Raw genomic sequence first — 22,548 nt, 5'->3', positions numbered from 1 at the left:
AACCGCCGCGGACCTGCAGCCGCCCGCCGCCGCTCTCCTACCCCGCCGTGGTGCCTCCAGCACCACGCACTGACCCCGCTCGCTCCCCCCCCCCATCCCCCTCGCCCCATTCCTTTCCACCTTTATCTCCCCCATCTTTCCCCTCAGGCGCTCACCGGCCGCCGCGGGGAAGAGCAGCGCGGCCGCCGCCAGGCGCAGCGGGGCCCAGCCCGGCCGAGGGGCCGGTAGCGCCATGGTCCGGTCTCGAACCCGCAACGCCAGCCCCGCCGAGCGCGCGCGCGCGCGGCCCCGCACCGCCTCAGCCCGCCCCGCCCCGCCCCTCGCCTCCCTCCTGCCGCTGCTGCCGCGGCCGCGGAGGCGCCGCCTGATTGGCCGCTCCCCCCCCCCCCGCTCCCGGCCCCGTCCCCGTCCCACCCCCGCGGCGGGGCTGAGGGGCGGGCTGGGGGCTGGCGGCTGGAGGCAGCCTCGCCGCTGAGCATCCGCTTTCGTTCGTCCGCCCGAGAGGGCTTCCGGCAGGAGGCTTGTTGAGACAGGGGAAGCAGCCCCAGGAGCTGAGGAATTCGTCTTTAGAAGCTGCCTGGGTGGCGGCGTGGGCTAGGGGAGGCAGGCAGAGCCCGTCCCGCTGCTGCCTCTGATGCGTTTCTCTCACACACCGGTGTAGGTGTAACGCACGGGCACTGTGACAGCTTGCTCACAGACCCGCTGGCAGCCGTATAGAGGAAGCTCAGCCTTCGTGATGCTAGCCCTGCAGCCCGCCTGCAATTCAGGAGCAAAGGATTTGTCTTCCTGTAGCCTAAAAGGTCATAGGGTAGAGCCTACCTGCATCAGGATGAGATAGGGTAGAGCCTACCTGCATTAGTATAAGGATAGAACCTTTCTAGACCCCGTTTGTAGCTCCCACGTTGTTTCACAGATTCATTAAAGCAGGTTATTATACCAGGATTATCCGCAGTTTAAACATGGGTTTGTTTCATACCTCTACTAGAACATGGTGGCCTTTAGACACATTGTGTAAAATATGCAGGACCCAGAGGGACAGAGAGTGGAACATTTGATCTCTACTTAGTCTTACTTCTTGCAAGAATTTATTATTTCTTGCAAGAATTATGGACAGGTTTTGAATAGTCTTTTACTTTCCACCTTCCGGAAAGAAAGCAAATACTTGAGCATGTATGGAAGGTTCAAACAGCACTCTGTAATGCAAGAAAAACACATGCTGAGGAGCTACATAAAGCATTAACATGTAACCAGTTTTGAAAAGGGACAAGTGATGACAGGAAATTATGCAGAACAAGTTGTTCTATGGATTAGCTTTTGACTAAGATCAAATATACGAATACTCATAAGTAGATTTACTTAAGCAAATGGGCACTAATAAAAATTGTTCAGTTTTTGAAGCAAAAGTGTATGGAAATGTGGTACTAACAGCGACCGCTATCTAACAGCTAACAGCTGTGGTTATACTACTATGTGGTCTAACAGAAATGTGGTACCAACAGCTCTGTCAGTCTTTTAGGATAAGAAGTACTGTATCAGGCTAACAAAAATTTCTAGTTAATCTGTGTTTCAACACGAAAATATGTATGGTTAGTGGTAACGCAAGAGGAAATAAGATGTTGCAAAACTTCATTTGCAGTTTTTAAAGTTTTCCCTTCATTTAATTAGTTGAATTTTTTTTTTTTTTTTTTTTTTTAAACTGTTTGGTGCATTGTGACATTTACAAGTTATGGTCAGTAAGAGGAAAAATACTGAACGTGTAATATTTTCCAAGTCAACAGAATAAGCTGTTTTCCATCAAAAAAGCCAAAAAAAGCCCCCAACACAACAAAGAAAACCAGATCCTTTATTTTCTCAAGCAATTTTACTCAAATTAGCACAGAAAGAATGAAAGTACTTATTTGCTTCCCGTTTCTGTAAGCTCACAAATCAGAAACTTTAGCAAAAGACTGTGATGCTGCTAAATCAGAGGCAAGCAGCAGATTATTATTATTATTATTATTTTGTCACTGCTTTATAGAATACCCAGAATTTTTACATATCTAACCTTTATAGATATTGCCAGGTTTACCTCATCTGTCCCTCCAAAACTAAATACAGTGAGATCTTAGGTAAGCAAACCCAGTTCATTATCCCCATTATCAGGAGGTCAGTTAAAGGGTGTCATATGTCTTAAAATTTTCCTTTTAATTCACTGTCTGTGAAACATGACAGATCAGTATCTCAGAATTATGAATCAGGTGGCACTGCTTCATACTGCTTCAGTATACAGTTGCTTGGTCCCTACAGCTTACGCTAGTAGGTCCCTACAGCTAGTAGGTTTGCAAGTATATCGCAGTGTTGTAAGTTCTTAGTTTGCACTTAAGCAGATTGCAGTGATGGCAGTTTTAATGGTGCTGCTATTAAACCCCTCGAACTTTGTTTCCTACACTTACAATGTCCAGCTTAATTTGAAATCAGGTATGGTATATTCACAGAGAGCAGTGTCGACTGTAAGTCTCATAGAATCATTAAGGCTGGAAAAGACGTCAAAGATCATCTGGCCCAACCATCACCCTATTACCAATATCACCCGCTAAACCATGTACCTATGCACCAGGTTGAGCCTTTCCTTGAACATCCCCGGGGACGGGGACTACACCACCCCCCTGGCAACATGTTCCAATGCCTGACTGCTCTTTCTGAGAAGAAATGTCTCCTCATTTCCAACCTAAACCTCCCCTGGTGCAACTTGAGGCCATTCCCTCTAGTCCTATCACTAGTCACCTGCAAGAAGAGGCCAACATGCAGCTCCCCACACCTTCCTTTCAGGTAGTTTCAGAGAGCAATGAGGTCTTCCCTGAGCCTCCTCTTCTCCAGACTAAACAACCCCAGTTCCCTCATCTGCTCCTCACAGGACTTGTGTTACAGGAAGATGCCTTGGAGCCCTTGGGCCAGGATCCTGGCGGGGGCCTCTCTGTGAGGGCACCTTCTTGGAGACAGGATGCCATGGGGCCACAAGCTGTGTCCAGGCCCAACATCATGAGGACCAGGCCCATCACTGTGGGGGCCAGCACCGCCATCAGGCCCACTGCCACCACAGTGGTTAAGCCACAGCCCGCAGTACCTGCCCTGGGGCTGCACTCACAAAAGAGTGGTCTAATTTATGCTAAAAACAGTGAGGAAATATGTAGTCTGAGGCATGTTACTAAACACAGAAGTGACTAAGAAGACTGGTTAGACTGGGGGTGGGTAGCCAGAAGTAAAGAGGCTGACATGAGGTCTGGAAATGGCTTTGGACTGTATGTCATGATCTATCCAAAGGCTTTATGTTGCTGTAGCAACCCTGAAATTACATGATTATCTCACCAGTGACTCTCCAGTGAAGGATAGATACATTATAGTAGCTTGCCTTTAATTAAGAAAGGATACTTTTTTTTTTTTTTTTTTTTGGTAAAAGCACAGCTTTTACCTGCTTGAGCTCTACCTCTTGTATGGAGTTGATAGTAATATTAAGGCAATAATGTATGTCATTTTTGCTACAGCACATCACGTCTTGCTATTTACTCCCCATCCACTCTCATTCTTCAGAGCTCGTAACTGCTTGTGACCTGGAGTGATGGTGTCCTTCATATCTTTTCTCTAGCAGTGGCAACCTCAATTGCTTGTCCTCAGGTAATGTCCTGAGGTAAAGATCCTCAGGTAATACCCACAACAAATATCCTTGAAAGTAGGTGGCTTTTACACCTCACAATTAAATAAATAAGCTCAAGCCAGGGAGAAAAAGGTCTTTTTGATGAGAAGTCCTCATAGAGTACTGCTGGTATTCATTTCTTGTCATTTTTTATTTCTGCTGGTCTTTAACCTCAGAGGAATATTGTCTAAAAACTTTACAGAATTTCTTAGTGCATAAGGAGAACAGTTGACTCACACCTCTAATTTTGTCTACTAATAAAGCTCCAATTTTTTCTTGAAGTCATAATCCATTTCTGTTTTCACTTTAAAAATTCAGCACTGCAACAGCACAGCACAGTCACAGAGTAGTAAGCATCATAAAGGTCACCTGGCACTCAGCTATTTGTTTGCTTACATCTGGTAAAATATTTCTGATACATTTGAAGGGAAAGGGCTTTTTCATATATCTTTTAAAGCAGGAGCCAAGAGATATGAGATTCCAGTCTTACCCTCTGGTGCTTGTTTCTGTTGATATTTCTGTACAGTTCACAGATCCCTTTTGGTATTCCACGGGATTGTGAAATTGTGTTATGCCACTTTAAGCATGGCTGTGAGTAGAACCCTGAGCCTGGGTGCTTACTACTGAACTAGTGATGACAAATCAATGTACTCAGCAGTCCTTGCTGTAAAGAACTCTTTTTGCTACTAGCGTAGATGCCAGAATCTGGACATCAAACATCCTCCATTCACAAATAATTCTGCATTCCTCCAGCAAAGTTAACAGTGTGCTATCTTGGTGGCACAGTATACAAATCACCAGCCTTTTTCATGCCAGTTACTTCCACTCATCTCTGAATAGGTTAGGTTCAAATGTTTGTGATTGCAAGAAGGAAGATGTAAAAAAACAATCAATCCCATTCCATTACACACAGTTTCTCAGTATAGTTGTGAGGAACCTATTTCTGCCAAATTGGAGTTCTGTATAAGACTGGTGTCTTGGCTTATTAATACTGAAAGGAAAGGCAAATAATGTGAGCAGAAAATAACAAAGAGTATAAAAAAATGTATATCCTGAAGCAGAAAATAGATTTGTTGTGAACGTTAATGGGCAAATGTGTATTCTATTACCACAAACATGAGACCATCCTTTCTCTTTGGACACACCATGCCTTAGCCACTGCAGCATTTGTAACAGAGGAAGCTAGGGTTCTCCAGGCAGTCTTAGCCTTAATAAATAATCTTAGATTGTGCTCTGGACATTGCTTTCCTGTTTACAAAATAAGGAAGATGAAGAGTTGTGAAAATAAAACAACCATAAACTACTTTGGTCTTAAGTGCAGTGTACATTTGAACATTGCAACCAAAACCTTTAGAGGCATATTTTAATTTCTGCAGATTTCTGTCCTGGTCTGTGCTATTACAGCTTTGTCCTATGCATACAAAGTCTGCATAAGTATGTCTGCTCTTGTATTTTTCTTGTATTCTGTGTTTTACTTGGGGCTAAAACAGATTTAGTCTTCTCTTGCATATGAGCTAGGACTAACTGTTCCAGAGGGTTGTGATTTTTGATACCAGTAAGTTGCTGCTCTACTTCTTATCTTTACCTCCCTTTGATTAAAATAGGCTTCACTAGTTCAGAAGTAACTTTTTTTTTTTTTTTTTTTTTTTCTTTTACTGTTGGGTGTTTACAGCTGCACACAGTACAGAGACATCAACCTAAAAATAAACTGAACAAACTGAACAGAAAGTTGTGGTCAGGGCACCAAGGGTTGCCTAAACTTTTTGACTTTCTTCACATAGTTTAGTTCCTATGTAGAACCAAAGCTTTTATGCAAAAGTATACCTTAAAGCTGGTACCTTTTGGACTCATTTTACTAGTGGTTAATATGGGAAATGTACTTTCAATGCCGAAGGGATTTGTGCTTACAGATCTTACTTGCAAGACTATGGATGTTTTACTTGATACTTTCAGTCCTTCCTATTGCAGTTATTTCCATGTCTGTGGATTCTTCCCGCCACAGAAAGAGATTTTTGCTCTTTAAATGCCTAAAGTGTCAGTGGAAGCATAGCTGCCTATGGATATTTACCAGTGGCTGAGGGGGCAATAGATCATTACGTTTGGATGTGGCTACATTAAATCCTTTTCATCACTGTGTTTAACCTCTGTTAGATTTAAATGGGTTGCTTTTCGCTAACATCTCATCTGAGTTCAGTGTCCATTCTGTAGCTCCAACCTGTAGACTAGCCCACTTACTACCTACAGAGTTTCTGTAATGGATCCTACACAGGATTTTCTTCTAAATTCTCATTTACAGAGTTCACTACAACTTCAGTGCTTTTTTCTTCCTCTTCTCCAATATTTTTGACTTGCCTTACCCTTCTTCCTTCCCACCGTATGTCCTAGTGATTGTACCTGTAAAAGAAGATACAGCTAGCTCTAAGTGACTATTTTGATCTGTTCTCTAGGCTGCTCATCAGTATTCCCTACCCTTTCTTCTGGTGGTGAGCAATCAGTTTTTTGTAAGAGAGATCCCATGACTCAGTGCCTTTGACAGAATGAATAGCTTATCTGTTGTTATGTGACACTCAGTTGAGAGCAGGAGTTTGAAATGCTGATATGTACCTAAGCCTTGAAGTGTCTTCTGTTATATCATCAATAGTTAGGTTTCTTTCCACCCCCCCTTCTTCCCCCCCTCCCCAGGAAAAAATGTGGATATTAGAAAGTAACTGAGTTTGGTGCAACTAATTTCTCTAGCTTCTCTCCCCCAACCTTTTGTTTGTAAGAGCAGAGGCCTTTCTGTAGGAGAGGCCTCATCTACAAATCCATTCAATTGTCACTTTGGTGACAATTACCTCTGTACATTATCCAGGTACTTTTCTGCCCAAATGGAAAAGTATCATGGCACAAGCAGAGATACCTGCTTCTTGCCTTCGGAAAATGGAGGCATAGGCATCTAAACACACTGCTGCATGTTCTATTCATCCATGTGCAACTTGAGCAGATCTAAGTTGCTGTGAGTGAACCAGGTTCTTACTATCTAGGCGGAACTAATGGCAATGCAAGACAAATGAAAATGTGCTGAAGGCCGTGTTTCCAAAGCAGCCTGTTGGCAGATGGACCACAGAGACTTCACAAGCCCTAGGAACTCATGAAGGTTCAGAGCCCACAGGTCAATATCTTCTTGGAAGGAAATAACAATTTTAAAATAATATGATCAACAAATTGGAAATTACTGCTGAGTTTTGATGGAGTTGATGAACAATTACCAATTCATCTGTAACAAAAATTCTAATACAGCTTTTGGTAATTGCAAAACGGGCTTGGCTGTGGTCAGCATCACAATGAGAACTTAGAAAACTCATGAGTTCACACACACCACTCATCCCACCCTAATATGGTATAGGATCAAGGGATGCATTCTCATATCTCAAGGTATCAGGAAGATTGAGAGGGTGGTGGGATGATTCTGGGAACTCTAGACTCATAAAATGTCATGCAGAAGACTTGCTGACTGTAGAATCTGAAGCTGTTACACTGTACACTGAGGTGCAAACTGCTCCAGCACGGGTCCCCCGCGGGTGGGCGGCAGCTCCCCCCAGCCCCCTGCTCCTGCGTGGGCTCCTCTCCACGGGCTGCAGCTCCGGCCCGGGGCCTGCTCCTGCGGGGGCTCTCCATGGGCCGCAGCCTCCTCCAGGCCACATCCACCTGCTCCACCGGGGGCTCCTCCACCCATGGGGGGGCTGCAGCGTGGAGATCTGCTCCATGTGGGACCCATGGGCTGCAGGGGGACAGCCTGCTCCACCAGGGGCCTCTCCCTGCACAGGCTGCAGGGGAACTGCTGCTGTGTGCTTGGAGCACCTCCTGCCCTCCTGCTGCTCTGACCTTGGGGGCTGCAGAGCTGCTTCTCACTCCTCTCTCTCTCAGCAACAGCAGTTGCACAGCAGTTTTTTTCCTTTCTTAAATTCCAGAGGCATGACCCATGTCGCTTATTGGCTCAGCTCTGGCCAGTGGTGGGTCCCTTTGGAGCAGACTGAAATTAGCTTTGATCTGCCATGGGGCAGCTTCTGGACTCTTCTCACAGAGTATAGTTACTCTTCTCACTAGTATAGTTATTCTTTTCAGCTGTGCTGCAGTGTTACTCTTTGTGATTGATTCATTTGTTTTAAATGCAGTTACTTACTGGAATTAACAAATCTTCTTCCTGAAGTGCACCTGATTTTTGTGTTGAACTTCAAAAGTATTCAGCTTCGATAGGGAGAGCTAATTTATTTTTAAATACTGGGCCAAACTTGTCTCTGTCATATCCTTGATAAACATTACTGTTTCTCTGCAGTTATACCAAGGAATATAAAGAGCACCTTTGGCTCTGGTTATGACGACGGTGTTTTTTGTTTTTGTTTTCTCCAAGGGAAACCTCAGTTTTCTAACAGGTCTCTCCTGTTGGTCTCAGCTCAGCTAGTTCCCTGGCAGGTGTATGAGCACAGTGAGTGTACTCAGCAGTGGAACAGCCAAGATGACGCATTGTTTATGCTCTGTATTAAGATGAAGGGTGTACAATAAATTCCTGTAGCATGTGAATTAATGTTAAAGTTGGGAAGCAAATGTTAAGATTTCTCTAATGTATCATTGATCGTGTTTAACTATTTCAGTTTCCTTCTAAGCTCTAACAGCTATCCAGAATACAAAGAGAAGTTAGTCCTGTGAAATGATTGGCACAAATGTAATTCTGCACACATTACTGCTGTGCCTGACTTAATATTTGTGCCCTATCTCCTAAAAACTATGTTTTTCTGACTTCTCCCCTCCCCCTTTGAGCGCTTGGTTTTGATCCCATCTCTTATCCCCAACTTGTCATTGCAGTTCTAGGCAAGGAAATACCCAACTCCCTGTGACTGATGGCTCTAGCTCAGGAGTGGAAGAGTAAGAATTGACTGTAATTACTGGCTGCAAGCATAAACATAGGTTTAAAGCTAGGTGGCTCCTGCTGGAAGTACATAAAAAAAAAATATTTTCCCCCTTGAAGCTTCTGTGTCTCAGAGTGAAACCCCACCATACATATACAACTTTTCCAGCTGTGCAAATTAATGGAATACAGCATTTCACAAGTGCTCAACATTTTAGGGAAATGGATGTACTAAAAATGAGTGCAGTGAATTGTTATGCATACATTTAAAATGCAATATAGAGGCTGTTTTTGCCTCATTAACATGTTGTAATGATGGAGTTGTGGCTTTTCCGAGAAAAAAAAGAAGATACGATTCAGCTGACCCTGGGAAATATGCTTTTATAATAATTGAAAAAATAAAGTTGGATTTCACATTATTATGTAATAATTAAATCAGTTTAGTATAATAAATGTGATTTGGCTTGCTCTTGTCTTTTGAAAGTAGTTATCTAGTAACTTATTAATTTGCTGACAAATAAGAGTATTATGTACTTAAAACACAGACTTTAGATAAGATTTTTTTAAAATGATAACATGGCTCTTGAATTCCATAGTTACCACCAGAAAAAATACGACAAAATATCTTTTTTAAAGTATGCAGTAGACAAATATGTAGGCAAAAGACTTAAGATATTAAGGTGATACTGTTTGTCAAGAACATTAGCATTTACGGGTCATTTCCATCATTGCTGCTGTGATTATGTATTAACGATTCCTTCATTATGTGAATGCCAGAAGGGTAAATTCACAAAAAGGAAAATCACTTTTACATGTAACTTAGTGAGATAACAATATCTAGAACCTATTGTAAAGAAACTATGACAGACATTTTTCATTCAGCAATGCTTGCCACAACAGGAAATGACTTCCTCTAACATGCAATAAAATAAATAACGGTCGGATGGCTTGTTTGTCTGCATATACTTTGCAAAGTTCTGCCAGTTAAAACAGGATGTTTTCTATTAATATTGTTCCAGATTTCCTGATAACGATAGCACCAAAATAAGGACCAGATTTTGTCTAGGTGAGATTCAGTTCTCCTGCATAAAGCCCTACACCTAGAATCTGCAAATAGTGGAAGTAAGCAGTCAGGCTGCTAAACTCATGTATAAGAACCAGGGTGAAATCTGTAAAAGCTTATGGGAGGTAGGTACTTAGCTTCCACGGAGACTGAAAGGTGAGCACCTTTGTTCTTAAAATTTTTTGTCAATTCCATCCCTGTAAGTTTTAACAGCATCCCCTTATTTACTCAGGGACAGCATGTATATAGACATATATTTAAATAGTGCCTTGAGTGTTCAAAAACCTATGCAAGTAAAAAGAACATGCAGCTTCTCAACTATGAAGAAGCATCAGCCTTGCTGAGCCTTATTGCTTCTAAGATAAGCTACTGAATCTTTCCTGTAGACCACACTAGACTTTCACTGATCTTCAGACAGAAAGGAAAGGGGTTGTGAGTTAAGTGTTAGCAGACCTTGAACCATGTGGGGTTCAAGTGGAAAGAAGGGTTTAAGTCAGCCTCATGTGACATGGGATATTTCACCCAACTGGAATATGGCTTATATTGAGGTACATTTTCTTTGGCTATTTTTTCCTGAAAGGTGCAATTGCAAAAAATAAAATATTTACATCAGTACAAATAAAAGTTCAGTGTCGGCTTTTTCTGTCATAAGATGGAATACTATGTGCAACAGGTGAATTATTTTCCTTGGGGATCAGATACAAAACTGTTTTCAATACAGAGAACAATAAACTGATTGCTACAGCTATATGCTTTCTGATCGAGAAGTTTTCCCTTCTTCAGTGGTGATGCTTGTCCCATAGCTGCCAAATCACTTGTGTGCCAGGCTTCACAGTAGTTGCTAACCATTCGGATCCCATTCGCCGTTGAACCATGCCATATTACTTTTTGAGGCCTGAAAAGTAATGCTAACAGGTTATTTTCTGAAAAAGTCTATTTTTCATTCAGCTGCATGCCTATATGGTGACTTTGCTCTGTTCATACCATATGACTATTTTTTGTTGCTCTCTTGCCTTGAAGCAAACAGCATGTGGGAAAAGATGAAGATAGAAAGCAAAGGAAGAAAAGGAAAACAGAGCCTGATATCTCAGTTGTAGACTATCTGAAATGGAAAAGAAGACAGCATAAGAAAATAGAGAAATTTTTATCATATTTCTAATAGCCCAAGATATTGCCACTTGTACTATCTGACAAAAATAAATGCCATGTAAAACTAAAAAATGATAATGTAAACTCACCAGGATGGGTCTGTCATGACATTTCTCCCATCAAAGGAGTATATTGGAACATTAATGTTGAATTCTCCACCATTTCCTTTAAATATAGATTCCCAGTTGTGGAAAAGCATTTCTCCCTGTTAAATTTTCAAAGCCATTTTTACAAACAAAATAATATGTCATAACTGACTTTTATAAACTTCTCAGTAAATCTAAAATCTTATCTTGATTTAAGAAAACTTGTGATTCCAGCTTTCACATCTTAGATTCTTCACGATGCTCCTGAATGAATCCAGATATCATCTCTCTGCAAATAGCTCTCTCACCTTTGCCTCATAGTTGCATCTCTGCTCTATTGTCACTCCAAACATTCAACTTGATCATAGAACTATACAGTCATAGAATGGTTTGGGTTCGAAGAGACTGATAAAGATGATCTAGTTCCAACAGTCCTGAGATGGGCAGAGACACCTTCCACTAGATCAGGTTTTTCAAGGGCCCACTGAATCTGGCCTTGAATGCTTCAAGGGATAGAGCATCCATAATTTCTCTCAGCACCCTGTTCCTGTGCCTCACCACCCTCATAACAAAGAATTTCTTCCTTATATCGAATCTAAACCTCTTTTACAGAATCACAGAATCACAGAATTGTCTAGGTTTGAAGAGACCTCAAGATCATAGAGTCCAACCTCTGACCTAACACTAGCAAGTCCTCCACTAAACCATATCGCTAAGTTCAACATCTAAACGTCTTTTAAAGACCTCCAGGGATGATGACTCCACCACTTCCCTGAGCAGTCTATTCCAATGCCTAATTGGAATACTGAATGCCCAATTTGATACTGAAAGGAGTAACACCTTAAAAAGGAAAGGAAATGTGAGTCTTTAACTTTCTGCTTTATCACTACCTTTTTCCTCCTGTAACCTGATTCCAAAATATGAAGGAAAACTTCTTTATAAAATGTACTTTGTGTTGAAACTTTTAAGCTTTTGGTATTTTCTAAGATTTTGGAGCACCTACAGCTTATCCTAATATAACAAATACTAAGCACTCACTCTTACCTTAAGATTGACTATTGGTAAGTTGTATCGGTCTGTTTTTCTGACAACTGTGGCCAGATCTTGCAAATGTGATGAGAGAAAGGCTCTATAAGTAGCTGTCAAACCTGCTAGCTGGGCCTGTTGAAAACACTGAAAATCTGCTCTCATGTCACCAGAAAATGGCAAGTTTAAAGCCACCAGATGCAGCTGGAGAAAAGAAAGAAGAAAAGCCATTTTTTTAAAAGTATATAACATGAGGAAGACGTATTTGAAAACAACTACCACCTATCCCCTGCCAGCACAAGACCTAGTACCTTCCATTCTTGGTATTAAGTTTATTTGCCATAATAATAATATTACATTCCTTAAATCTATGCAGCCCTGTAATATACATGTATTTCTTTAACAGTCAGGAAAACATGAATTATATACTCTTTAAAAACTTTTTAAAGTAGCTAGTATCTTAAAACAACAGTCTCAAAAAGTTAACAAACATAATCTGAAATCTTACAGACATGGAAATAAGTAGTAAGAGGTGACATATACCATTTGAAAATTCAATGTTACCAAATACAAGAACTAGCATACTTGAGTCAAACAGTATGCAAGAACTCTTCCACTTCTTTATTTTTTCATGTAACTCCATTATTTTGCTTTCCTTGTCTAAACATTAATTTTAATATATCTTAATAAATACTTTAATTTTATTTTAATGTATTTTAATATATTTAATAAATATTATAATAAATTTGATAATAAATAAATAAATAAATAAATAAATTTTAATAAATATTTTAAAGTACTTCAAATGAAGGCTTATATTCTAAAGTGTCTGTTTAAAAACAAGCAGCATCATGAAGATAGAAAAGGTTCTAACTAATATTTTAGTGATTTAATTGTAACACAATTATTAGCTTAAAAATTACTGTATTGCAGATTTTTGGGCACAATCCCTAAGTTAAGAGGTATTCCTAACATAGAATCAGTTTTTGTTTGTTTGTTCATTTATTTCTTTTCTAAGATATGAAAGGGGCTAGGGAGACTAAAATAGTCCTGGAGAAAACCATTTATTATTTTCTCTGTGATGTCTAAACTAGTTAAAAAAATATTTGTAAATTTCTAAAGCAAAAGCTGTTAATTTGAAGAGAAAATATTACACATTTCCCTCAACATGAAAATTGGAATATTTCAAAATGCATTGCAATACAGATCTCATACTTACTACTGGCTTTCCATTGTTCATATTTGATATTGGACTTGGTGCCGGAAGAGACTGAAATCCCTGTTATTTTAACACATGCAGATATGTATGTTAAATATGTTAGTTAGACCAGAATTTTAAACATTCCATAATATTGTACATAAAGTAGACATTGAATGTTGGAGAATCTGAAACTATATTGTATCAGAAAAATAAACCCGAACCATGTGGCCACAATACTTTACCTACATGTATGTACCTTCAATTTAGTTTGTCACATAAATATGTGTTTGAATACTGTCCTGGCCAAGTTGCTTTGCTAGACCCAAGTGTTACCATTCTGCAGTACCCTTCCTGGTGTCAGCACCAGTATGCACCTGCAGTCCCATATGGAAGTGGCCTGCTCTTGGTAGAAGCAGAAGACCACTTCAGGAAAAATAACATTGAAAGGACAGGAAGAATGTGGAAATAGAAAGTTTAGTGGCTGGGGAGATTTCTTAAGGTCTTAGTAATTCCCTCTCCTAAACAAGTGACATGTAGAGACCAAAGGGTTGATGAGCTTCAATAGCTCTCTCATGAACAGCTAAATTTTCTTCTATGGTCATGGAAAATATGAGTAATGAGCCAGTGAATGTAGCAGTTGGGAAAATGATGTGGTGTCAGCTGGAGGTTGCAGAAAATTTCTTATAAAACGAGGTCTAGAGATCTTCCTAGTGTGCTAAGTGCATTTCTGTCTGACCTATTCCAACTACTTTTATTTTCCCAGCCACTTTCCTCCTCATGAGCCTTCATAGCACTCCCTTGCCCTTTCATTATCAGTAAGATCAATTGACCAGTCATCAACAAGACTTCTCTATCCCCTTTGCCATTTCCTGGGTTTCATCCTCATATGATTTTTTGGGACAGGCAGCATGTTCACATGCAAATTTAGACAATAATCTGCAAAATGAAGTCAGGTATAAATTAACATGTGAGATTTTAGAAGAGACCTCAGTAACCCACTTATCCCAATGTGGGATAAACTATATGCAGGTGATGATGATACAGCATAAATAAAGCACTATAAACTTTTAAAGAAAACCTGCTTTTCAGAGACACTTTTAAGAGTTTTCTTGACAGAAGTGTTATGAAACAGAATACTGATTTCTTTTTAGTGGGCAGTCTGCTTTGTCCTGTGTTTTGTGGAGGTTGTTTCATCTTTGTCATGTTTGAAATCTCGAAATATAATGGAAAAAGATTAATGGCTGGACAGCATGAACTACTTTGCAAGGTTATGCAGTGGCAGGATACTTACTTTGAACTGACAAGTCTCAGCAGAAAATCATGTTGTGCAGGGACCTGCCTGCAACTTCTGCCAAGTGTATCTTCTCTTTTTGCACATTTAGACTCAGTTTTTCACAGTCTAGTATTTTGTACTTACATGGCTTGATATGGCTGGAGGAGGAAGGCTGTCATCAGGGATGGGAATTAGCTCACCAAGCTGAAAGAACACAAAAAGAGAAGCAAACAAAATCATATCAGTAGGAGCTTATGAGCTAAAAAAAGAAAAGAAAAAAAAAGTATCTTTGCACCCATACTTCTCAATGATTCTCATCACAATGATTCCATTTTGAGTAAGAGAGCTCGAAGGTATTAGGATGTAGTGCAATCATACCTGCAATTTTCTCCATCCATTCCGAACACGGATAAAAACCTCACTGGTTTCACTCAGATAGATTAGTGTACCTTCTGCTACGAAATGAACCTTTTCCAACATACCCGCAATGTTTTGGAATGTTGTAATCTGTCAAGTAGCAAAACAAATCATGCTTCATCAAACACACAAAACACTTTGCAAGTTAAATTTAAGTTTAATTTAAACACATAAATGTCAAGACTTCTTGCTTGGGAAATGCTCATAAAATCAGTTTTATGTCATTCCATACAAGAAACGTCAATAAAAAAGACATATTTTGGCATTACAGAATCATTACTCTGTTGGTTTTAATAGAACTACACCAATTGTTAATTTTTCAGAGAGTGAGATGATTGTGTCTCTAACATTTAGCATACAGGATTGAAATGGCAGAATACAGAAGAGACTTGATAAGGTTGGCTATGCCTTAGAAATACCACACACAATTCTAGATCCATTTGTGTCTCTCTATTTTATTTTATTTTATTTTATTTTATTTTATTTTGGTCTTGTTAATGTGATCTATTCAGATACTTATTCTATGGGTTTCATGGATTTTCACTTCAAATCAGGCATCTGAGTGAGAAACGGCACTAACTATGTGTTGAATTCAGATGTGGTAATAATACATTTTAGCTGAGCTGAAACCTTGTAGCAGGATTAGTAGACAGTATCTTAGAATGGAACTATTTTCATAACCTTTTTAAAATTAAGAGATAAAAAGCAAAATACTTAATTTTCAAAAATGTCAGCTGTTGAAGAAAGACTGAATAAGAAAAGGAAACAATTCAGTTTAAATGTATTATTTAGCAGAATAAATTTTAGATTTGTTACAGTTTTCATCTTAGAATCAAGTGACCTAAATGAGTATGTTTTAGTCTAGTGTGAAGGTTTTTTTTTTTTTTTTTTTTTTTTTTTTTTTTTTTTTTTTATAGAAACTGGTCATTCAGAGGTTATTCCAGTCTCTTTGCAAGTTAAGTTGCAGTTCTTTCAGAACTGTTGCTGTGGGTATGGAATATGTACACCTTTCCTTTTCTTTAACATCCCATCAATACTTGCATATGCTTGAATGGACTGTTACTAACAAGGAAATGGACAGACTTCTCTCATCACTTTTCCCAGCTTCACCGATTCCATTCTAAAACATGATGAGGTTTAGTAAACAAGAAAAGATTCTAATAATTAAAAAGGCAGGACTAAGCCTTCTGTCTTCTGTTACTACTACCAATGACCATGAAAAAATTTGAAACAAGGTTGCTATGGCAAACTTCCATTTTTTGTTGTCTTACCAGATTCCTGCTTACAGGTGGCCCTGGCTCTCCAGGAGGACCTGGTGGCCCGGGCATTGCAGCTGCTAAAACAAAACAAGCATACAACACATGTTGAAGGTCATCTGTTTTGAGAGAGAAAGTGAGTGACATAAATAAAGGACTTGGTGGTGGTGTCTAGGAATAGCGAGAGCTTTAAATGGCCATGGTCCTTACATAGCCAGCTCTGAATAGCTGTGTTCAAGCCAACTATAGAAAATGTATTCTGAGGATTTATTTATTTATTTATTAAGCAATGGTGAAACAATCTTTTCTCTGTTATTTGGAAATTTAAAATCACCAGCTTGGAATTTATTGTGGGTATTCTGCAAATGAAGAATCAGATTGACTTAAATTGACCGGAATATTTCTTCTACTAGCTGCTGTTGATGTGTACTTGGAAGAATTTTTATCTCCCACCCATATAGGCTTTGAAGGAGTAAGAGGGAGTAAATTTATCCTTTGTTCTTAAAGTAAACTAGAATTAACTTTTACTTAGATAAAAATTCACAAGTGTAAGCTCAGCTATTGTTTCAAAGCAACAATGAATTCTCTGGTGGTATGAACCTGAACCTCTAAGCCTGTAGTCCACAACATATATTACCTACCTAGTACCTCTCTCTACTCTGGAACTGATTTTTTTACCTTGAGCTGAAAATCATTGTTTCTTGGAGTAAAAACTCCAGGAAATAAAAAAATATTTGGAAGACTGAAAGCAAAAATATTGTGTGAATTCATATGATAATGGCACTTTAAAGCTTCTTAGAAGAAAGACCATGCAGACCCTAGTGAGCATCATGATGCATCCCAGTGAGGCTCTGTAGCTAAAGTCTGGGCAAACCTTTTATAAATCACAATCACAAGTAGAGATATTTCTGTGTATAAAAACAGAGACACAAAGTAGGGGCAACAAAATAGGTCCAGAGGTATCAACCAGAGTACACTAGTATACTGCTGGGAGTGTGTATAAAAGGCTCAGCAAGAAATACAATTATGAACATAAAGGCATGATGTGAGCTGGTATGACATGGAAGAAAGATAAAAAATAGTTGGTGGATACCTGTCAAACTATCTGAAGCATGGGGGAGTCTAACATGTTCCAGCACACTGATGAATCTGTGGCATAAAATATGCACAAGTACCTGAAAGGTTCACCTCCTTGCCAATTCCCAATTCCTATGTTGCTGGGCACTTGAGAATAGTATCCAGTCGATCTTAGCCATGCAAATAGTCCCATGATCCTAAATGTGGACCAAATTGCTCTTTGAAGTTGAAGGAGAAATATAATAATGTAGGAATATTCTCTGAAACCACCCTTTGGAGAAATTTAGTTGAGTACTTCTGGATAACCTCCCCACAATAATCTAAACTATACTTATTCAGAGCTTACTGGAGAGTTTGGAATGAGACGGACTGAAGGAGAGCAAAAGAAGATAAGCTATAAGACTGTTTCCTCTGCCTTCATAATTTTGAAGTGAATAAGGATCAATGACCTTCAGTGAAAATAGAGCTATAGATTCCCCCCCACCTTCAAATACAATCAGTGGAGCAAAAGTATTGAATATCTTCTGTTTCACTGTATCTCTCCACTTTGAAGTAGTTTGATAATCTGAATAAAGCATTGTAAGATAAAACTATAAAATATAGAATGGACCATTGAAGAGTCAGTAAAGCCTAATCCTGAAAGCAGTGCTGCATTCCAGAACTTGATTTTTACCAATTTATAACTTCTGAATTGAGAGGCTGCAATTACATACCAATAAAGCAAAATCTACTATTTAAAACTATTTATTTTTGTGAAGCCATGAGAACCCTCGAAATGGCCTTTTACAAATTAAAGAATTTATGCTCTGAGGATTCTCCAGAGAGAATCTCTTTCATACCAATAGCAGGGAAAAGGGGCTTATTTCTCACAAGAATTCAAAGCTATTTATCTGCAGATAAGCCATTCTTCTTTCCTCATATTACAGTATGTGAACTCCATATTGCAGTAAGAGCTTTAACAGAGATAAATAGGTGCCTTGAAGATACTAAATAAAGAAACAAACACCTGTCACCATAATATTTAGTAAAATGGACGTCCATCAGTGTGCTGCCTAAAGAAGCTACTTACAAATCAAAGAGGAAAATGTGTAGAAGGATAATGAAGACCAAGGGCAGAGTAGATAAGTGAAAGTATAGGGATGGAGTATTAATAATATATATGTGTGTGTGTATATATATATATACATATATATATATATTCATCTGACTAGGTCTCTTAGCTAATATTCAGAAGTACTTGGTGTGAATTACATGGGAAAAGGCCTGACAGCCTTTATGGATGCCATGGATCTGTCCATTTTATTGTGATCAGGGGCTAATCCATGTCCAGGCCTACGTTCCAATGTTGAATATAGTAAGGATTACTCATTTGTTCAAATATTCATCAGGGCATGAACACTTCTGGTAAACACTCCATTAATAATATTTGCCAGATGACAGCTTGGAAATATCACCTTGTCCCTGGGCAGCTGTTTAAACCAGTCTGACTAGGTTCAAGAAATACCTGCAGACTACAAACTGGAGGTGGAGGGGTCTTTTCTCCAATGCAGCATGCTGAAAGCACAAGTGTTACAGGAAGAAGTCAGATCAATAGGTCTCAGAAACTGAGATCTGTATTAGCTAGGCCAAACTAAAGTTTAGGCAGAACAGTCATGCATTATAACCTCTCTGTATGGTTGCCCGTGCTGTTAGCATGTTGCTTTCCTTCAGCTGAGATTAGGGAATGCTTCGTGTTGGAGGGCTGGTTTTACCTTACCAGATTCTTATTCTGGGCACAGTTTCCTGACGGAAGAATCAGTCTCTCACTCAGGTAGCACTGACAAGTTATCCTCTGACATCACACTCAGCAGTGATGTCAAGTGGAGCTCAGGACCATTTCCATCAGAACCTAGTCTAAGGGCTGGACATTAACAATAAAAGTCTTGCCACTAACAGACCTGCAAGCCAGAAGGAGTCAAAAGTGCAACTGACTTGAACTCTGACATTTGATTTAAAGCAATGCAAGGTTGCAATAAGTCATCTGAACCTCTAGCACCACCTCGTTAACAAAGCTCCTCCCTCAGATGTTACTACCTGTGACAATTTTTACACCTTTTTCTAATCCAGTAAATTGAAAATGATTAAAGTAACCAAAATATACAGTAACCAATCCCAAAACAGATTTGCTCATATTCAGAGTGTGCAATAACAACTAGTTTTTAGAAGCAGTTCTCCACCAGTTTCATTTTAGACCTAAGATCTACTGTGAGTACTGCCCTTATATCACAGAAGAGCTTCCTGGCCCACATTAACAGCTTCCCAAATTTAGCCAGTCTAATAAACTTCACAAATATTTCAAGGCAACCTTCCCGTGTTATTCCTCCCCTCCTCTGTTACTTCCTCCTAATCACAGTTAAAATAAAGTTTTCATGCATTAGTGCTCCCATCTCACTAGTCAATGAAAACTGATTGCAGAGAAATTGTCCCTTTTGTGCTCTCAGTTCCAATACACACCCCTCAGGGAAATAACATCAGTGTGCAGGAAAGAAGGGAGAAACCTGATTCAAGCATGAAGAATGGATGGGTGGCTAGAAGAGCAGATATGTAAAGGAAATGGTGAGGAAAGAGGGGCATGTATGTAGATGTGCTCACGTACATAGTGAAAAGCAAAATTACACCCTCTCACCTGAGCCATATATTGCAGGGGGTCCTGGTGGTCCTGGTGGGCCAGGTGGGCCAGGAGGTCCAGTTTTTCCATAACCTGGTAATCCAGGTAAGCCAGGTAACCCTGGAGGTCCTCTGGGTCCAACAACTGAGTCCCCTTTTGGTCCCTATGAATGATAAAAAATACTACCTTGAATGTATCAATTTCACGGCTGTAGGTCCTTCATCTCTGGTGGCAACATTTTCTGAAGGCAGGCCACTACACCACTGTTCAGACATGAGTCATAACCATTTTTGAAAGCCATGGGAAATGGAAAAAAAACAACTATATATTAAACTAAATTAAAGAATTGGACTTTCAGAAAGCTTTCTGATAGGTCTTACATAGTTATATATATTGCCTTGACTTGTAATGCTGTTGACAGCATGAATCTACATACTGATTTAGTTGTATTAGCCAGCTGAGTACAACACTATACCAGTTCTTCAGAGCAAATTAATTCCAATAGTGAAGTGTCTGTGTTTATGCCTAATGCAAGTCTGTCTCATTAACCTAATGGTTAGCATAGGAGTGTATATATTGTTCTTAACACCATCATGATGATTATTTCTTTTTACAGCCTTCTAAGTTAGAACAATGGGTACCCACAAATATTCCTGTTTTACCATTTATATGACTTACAATTAATCCTGGTCTTCCAGGTGGTCCAGGAGGTCCTGTCAGGTAAAATCCTCTGTTTGGTTCTCCTTTTTCTCCTTTTACACCAGTGTTTCCATTGTCTCCTTTTTCACCCTTTAAACATAACATATTTGAAAACATCCAGTTGAAGCAAGATCTGAACCTCAGTTGAAGCAAGATCAGAACCCCATGCACTGGTCTTTTAAAGTTGCCTGAAATTTCTGAGATTAATAAAGAAAATGATCCACTTAAAATCTTTTTGGCATCACTTCCTTCTACAGTGATATGGAATAAAAAGGAATGCCTCCTCTATTGAAGCTGCAAGGATTTCACAGGGAGGAGAGAATTTTCACAAGGATTTTCACAGAAGGATTTCACAGGCTGGGAGAGACAGAGACTGAGTGGAGACAGAGGGAAGTGCCTCTGTTGCTGTTTCCTAATTTACCCAGAAAAAAACACCTGATCTGTGTTGTAGCTGGAGGCAAAGAGAAAGTTGGAGGAAGCATAAAAGCTTGTTGCTTTTCTCCCACATCAAGGAAAAAGCAAAGCAAGATTGACATGAAATGGACAGATATTTAAAGATATGTTACAAAGTGATGATTACCGTACATAGATAATTACCACACAAAAGGATGGGTATGTGTACCAGGATAACAGAAGAGACACCACACAAAATTGCAGGCACTTTGAACTGTATCTCTTCTGATTAGCAGCTAGCTGGGGAACAGTGGCAGGTAAGAAGAAGCATTTAAATATTAGGTCATTATCTTTTGTACAAAGTAAGCCACCTCCATTGTAGGTTCTGACCTCACATTATTTTCTCTTTGTCTGCTGGTTTCTCCTTCCTTCCTTCCTTCCTTCCTTCCTTCCTTCCTTCCTTCCTTCCTTCCTTCCTTCCTTCCTTCCTTCCTTCCTTCCTTCCTTCCTTCCTTCCTTCCTTCCTTCCTTCCTTCCTTCCTTCCTTCCTTCCTTCCTTCCTTCCTTCCTTCCTTCCTTCCTTCCTTCCTTCCTTCCTTCCCTCCCACCTTAATTTTTTTGGTCTATTTTGGTTCCCATTTTCACATTTTCAGAAATAAAGCTATGTATAGAGGCAGCAAAGGACAATGCAAGAGTGGCAGGTAGCTGAGGAAAGACAATAGAAATGGCTATGTATAGCTCCTCCTCTGAGTCTTCTTTTTTTTTTTTTTTTTTCTTTTTTTTTTCTTTCCCTGTAAACAAAAGTATGAAGCTTTATATATGATATGCCATTTTGTAGAGCTGAAGAACTAGATGAAATTGTAGCTAAAGCTGTAAAGTTGCAAACACTGCTTTATTATATCAGAGAAGCCACAATGGCTCTGCCATGCATGCACTGGACACTTCATGTTATAGAAATAACTTCAGTGCTCTCAGCCAAGCAGGAATAAAATCTGAAAAAAAGACAGCAGTAGGAGTCCTTCAAGGAAACTGACAGTACCCCCACAAACCCAGTTTTCTATGGCATCATTAAATGATAACTTGATTCTACTTTTTTCAGATCTTGTTTTGATAAAGAGCAATAACAGCCTTGTTTACATAAAAGCATTTAAAATAGTATTGTGTAGGTATTCATTTTTTCACTTAAAGCAGTCAGGAGAGTAGTGGAACAGAGAGAGACCAAGCACATCATGGTATGGATATGCTTTCTTTTATGAGATCTCAGTAAACGAGCATGGGGAAGCAGAAACATGCTTTCCATCACTTTAATTTATTTTATTGATTGTGTTTAAAAGATAAATAGTATTCAACAGAAGTGAATTTCTTGTCATGCATTGATTGTTGGTAATATTTTTTCTAGTCACCCTTTAGGAAATGGATGTCTCTTATCTGAGCTGGCATGGAACAAAAGGCATTAATTTACAGCAAATAGTTTATACCAACCTATGTTAGGTAACAGTGAATAATGACTCACTTTAATACCACTGGGAAGGCAAAAAGCCTCACTAATGTTTTTTTTTTCGTTTTTGTTTTTTTTTTTTTTTTTCTATAGTCTTTCTGTAGTACTAACAGCTATCTCTGTATTTGTAACAAACTTTTATATTCATCTGGAGTTTAAGGAATTAATATAATTTGTAATTGCTGATCCAGTTATCTGTTTCATATAT

The 22,548-nt window shown here is 39.3% G+C and overlaps 2 protein-coding genes across 4 annotated transcripts in view; both read right to left on the bottom strand.

The window, feature by feature from the left end:
- TGFBR1 (transforming growth factor beta receptor 1) overlaps positions 1-279 on the bottom strand; it is a 33,536-nt gene extending 33,257 nt beyond the window's left edge. Inside the window, exon 1 of the mRNA XM_084508914.1 lies at positions 156-279. Coding sequence (XP_084365040.1) covers positions 156-234 — 79 coding nt within the window. The 5' untranslated portion in view covers positions 235-279. The remainder of the gene's footprint in view (positions 1-155) is intronic.
- COL15A1 (collagen type XV alpha 1 chain) overlaps positions 1-22,548 on the bottom strand; it is a 302,706-nt gene that overhangs the window by 183,767 nt on the left and 96,391 nt on the right. For 2 of the 3 annotated variants that reach the window (XM_084508908.1, XM_084508909.1), the window contains 9 exons: positions 20,429-20,539; positions 19,769-19,913; positions 16,042-16,106; positions 14,732-14,860; positions 14,498-14,557; positions 13,099-13,158; positions 11,898-12,083; positions 10,857-10,972; positions 2,176-10,513 (listed from right to left, as the gene is read on the bottom strand). In XM_084508908.1, the coding sequence (XP_084365034.1) occupies positions 10,297-10,513; positions 10,857-10,972; positions 11,898-12,083; positions 13,099-13,158; positions 14,498-14,557; positions 14,732-14,860; positions 16,042-16,106; positions 19,769-19,913; positions 20,429-20,539 (1,089 nt within the window). In that variant the 3' untranslated portion in view covers positions 2,176-10,296. Of the gene's footprint in view, positions 1-2,175; positions 10,514-10,856; positions 10,973-11,897; positions 12,084-13,098; positions 13,159-14,497; positions 14,558-14,731; positions 14,861-16,041; positions 16,107-19,768; positions 19,914-20,428; positions 20,540-22,548 lie in introns of those variants that run through there. The other variant, XR_014689437.1, reaches the window with a different exon arrangement.

The sequence above is a fragment of the Aythya ferina genome (genome assembly GCF_964211825.1).
Source record: "Aythya ferina genome assembly, chromosome: 2".
NCBI lineage: Eukaryota > Metazoa > Chordata > Aves > Anseriformes > Anatidae > Aythya > Aythya ferina.
Note: the sequence above shows the minus strand (reverse complement) of the source record. Positions and strands in the feature narration are given on the sequence as shown.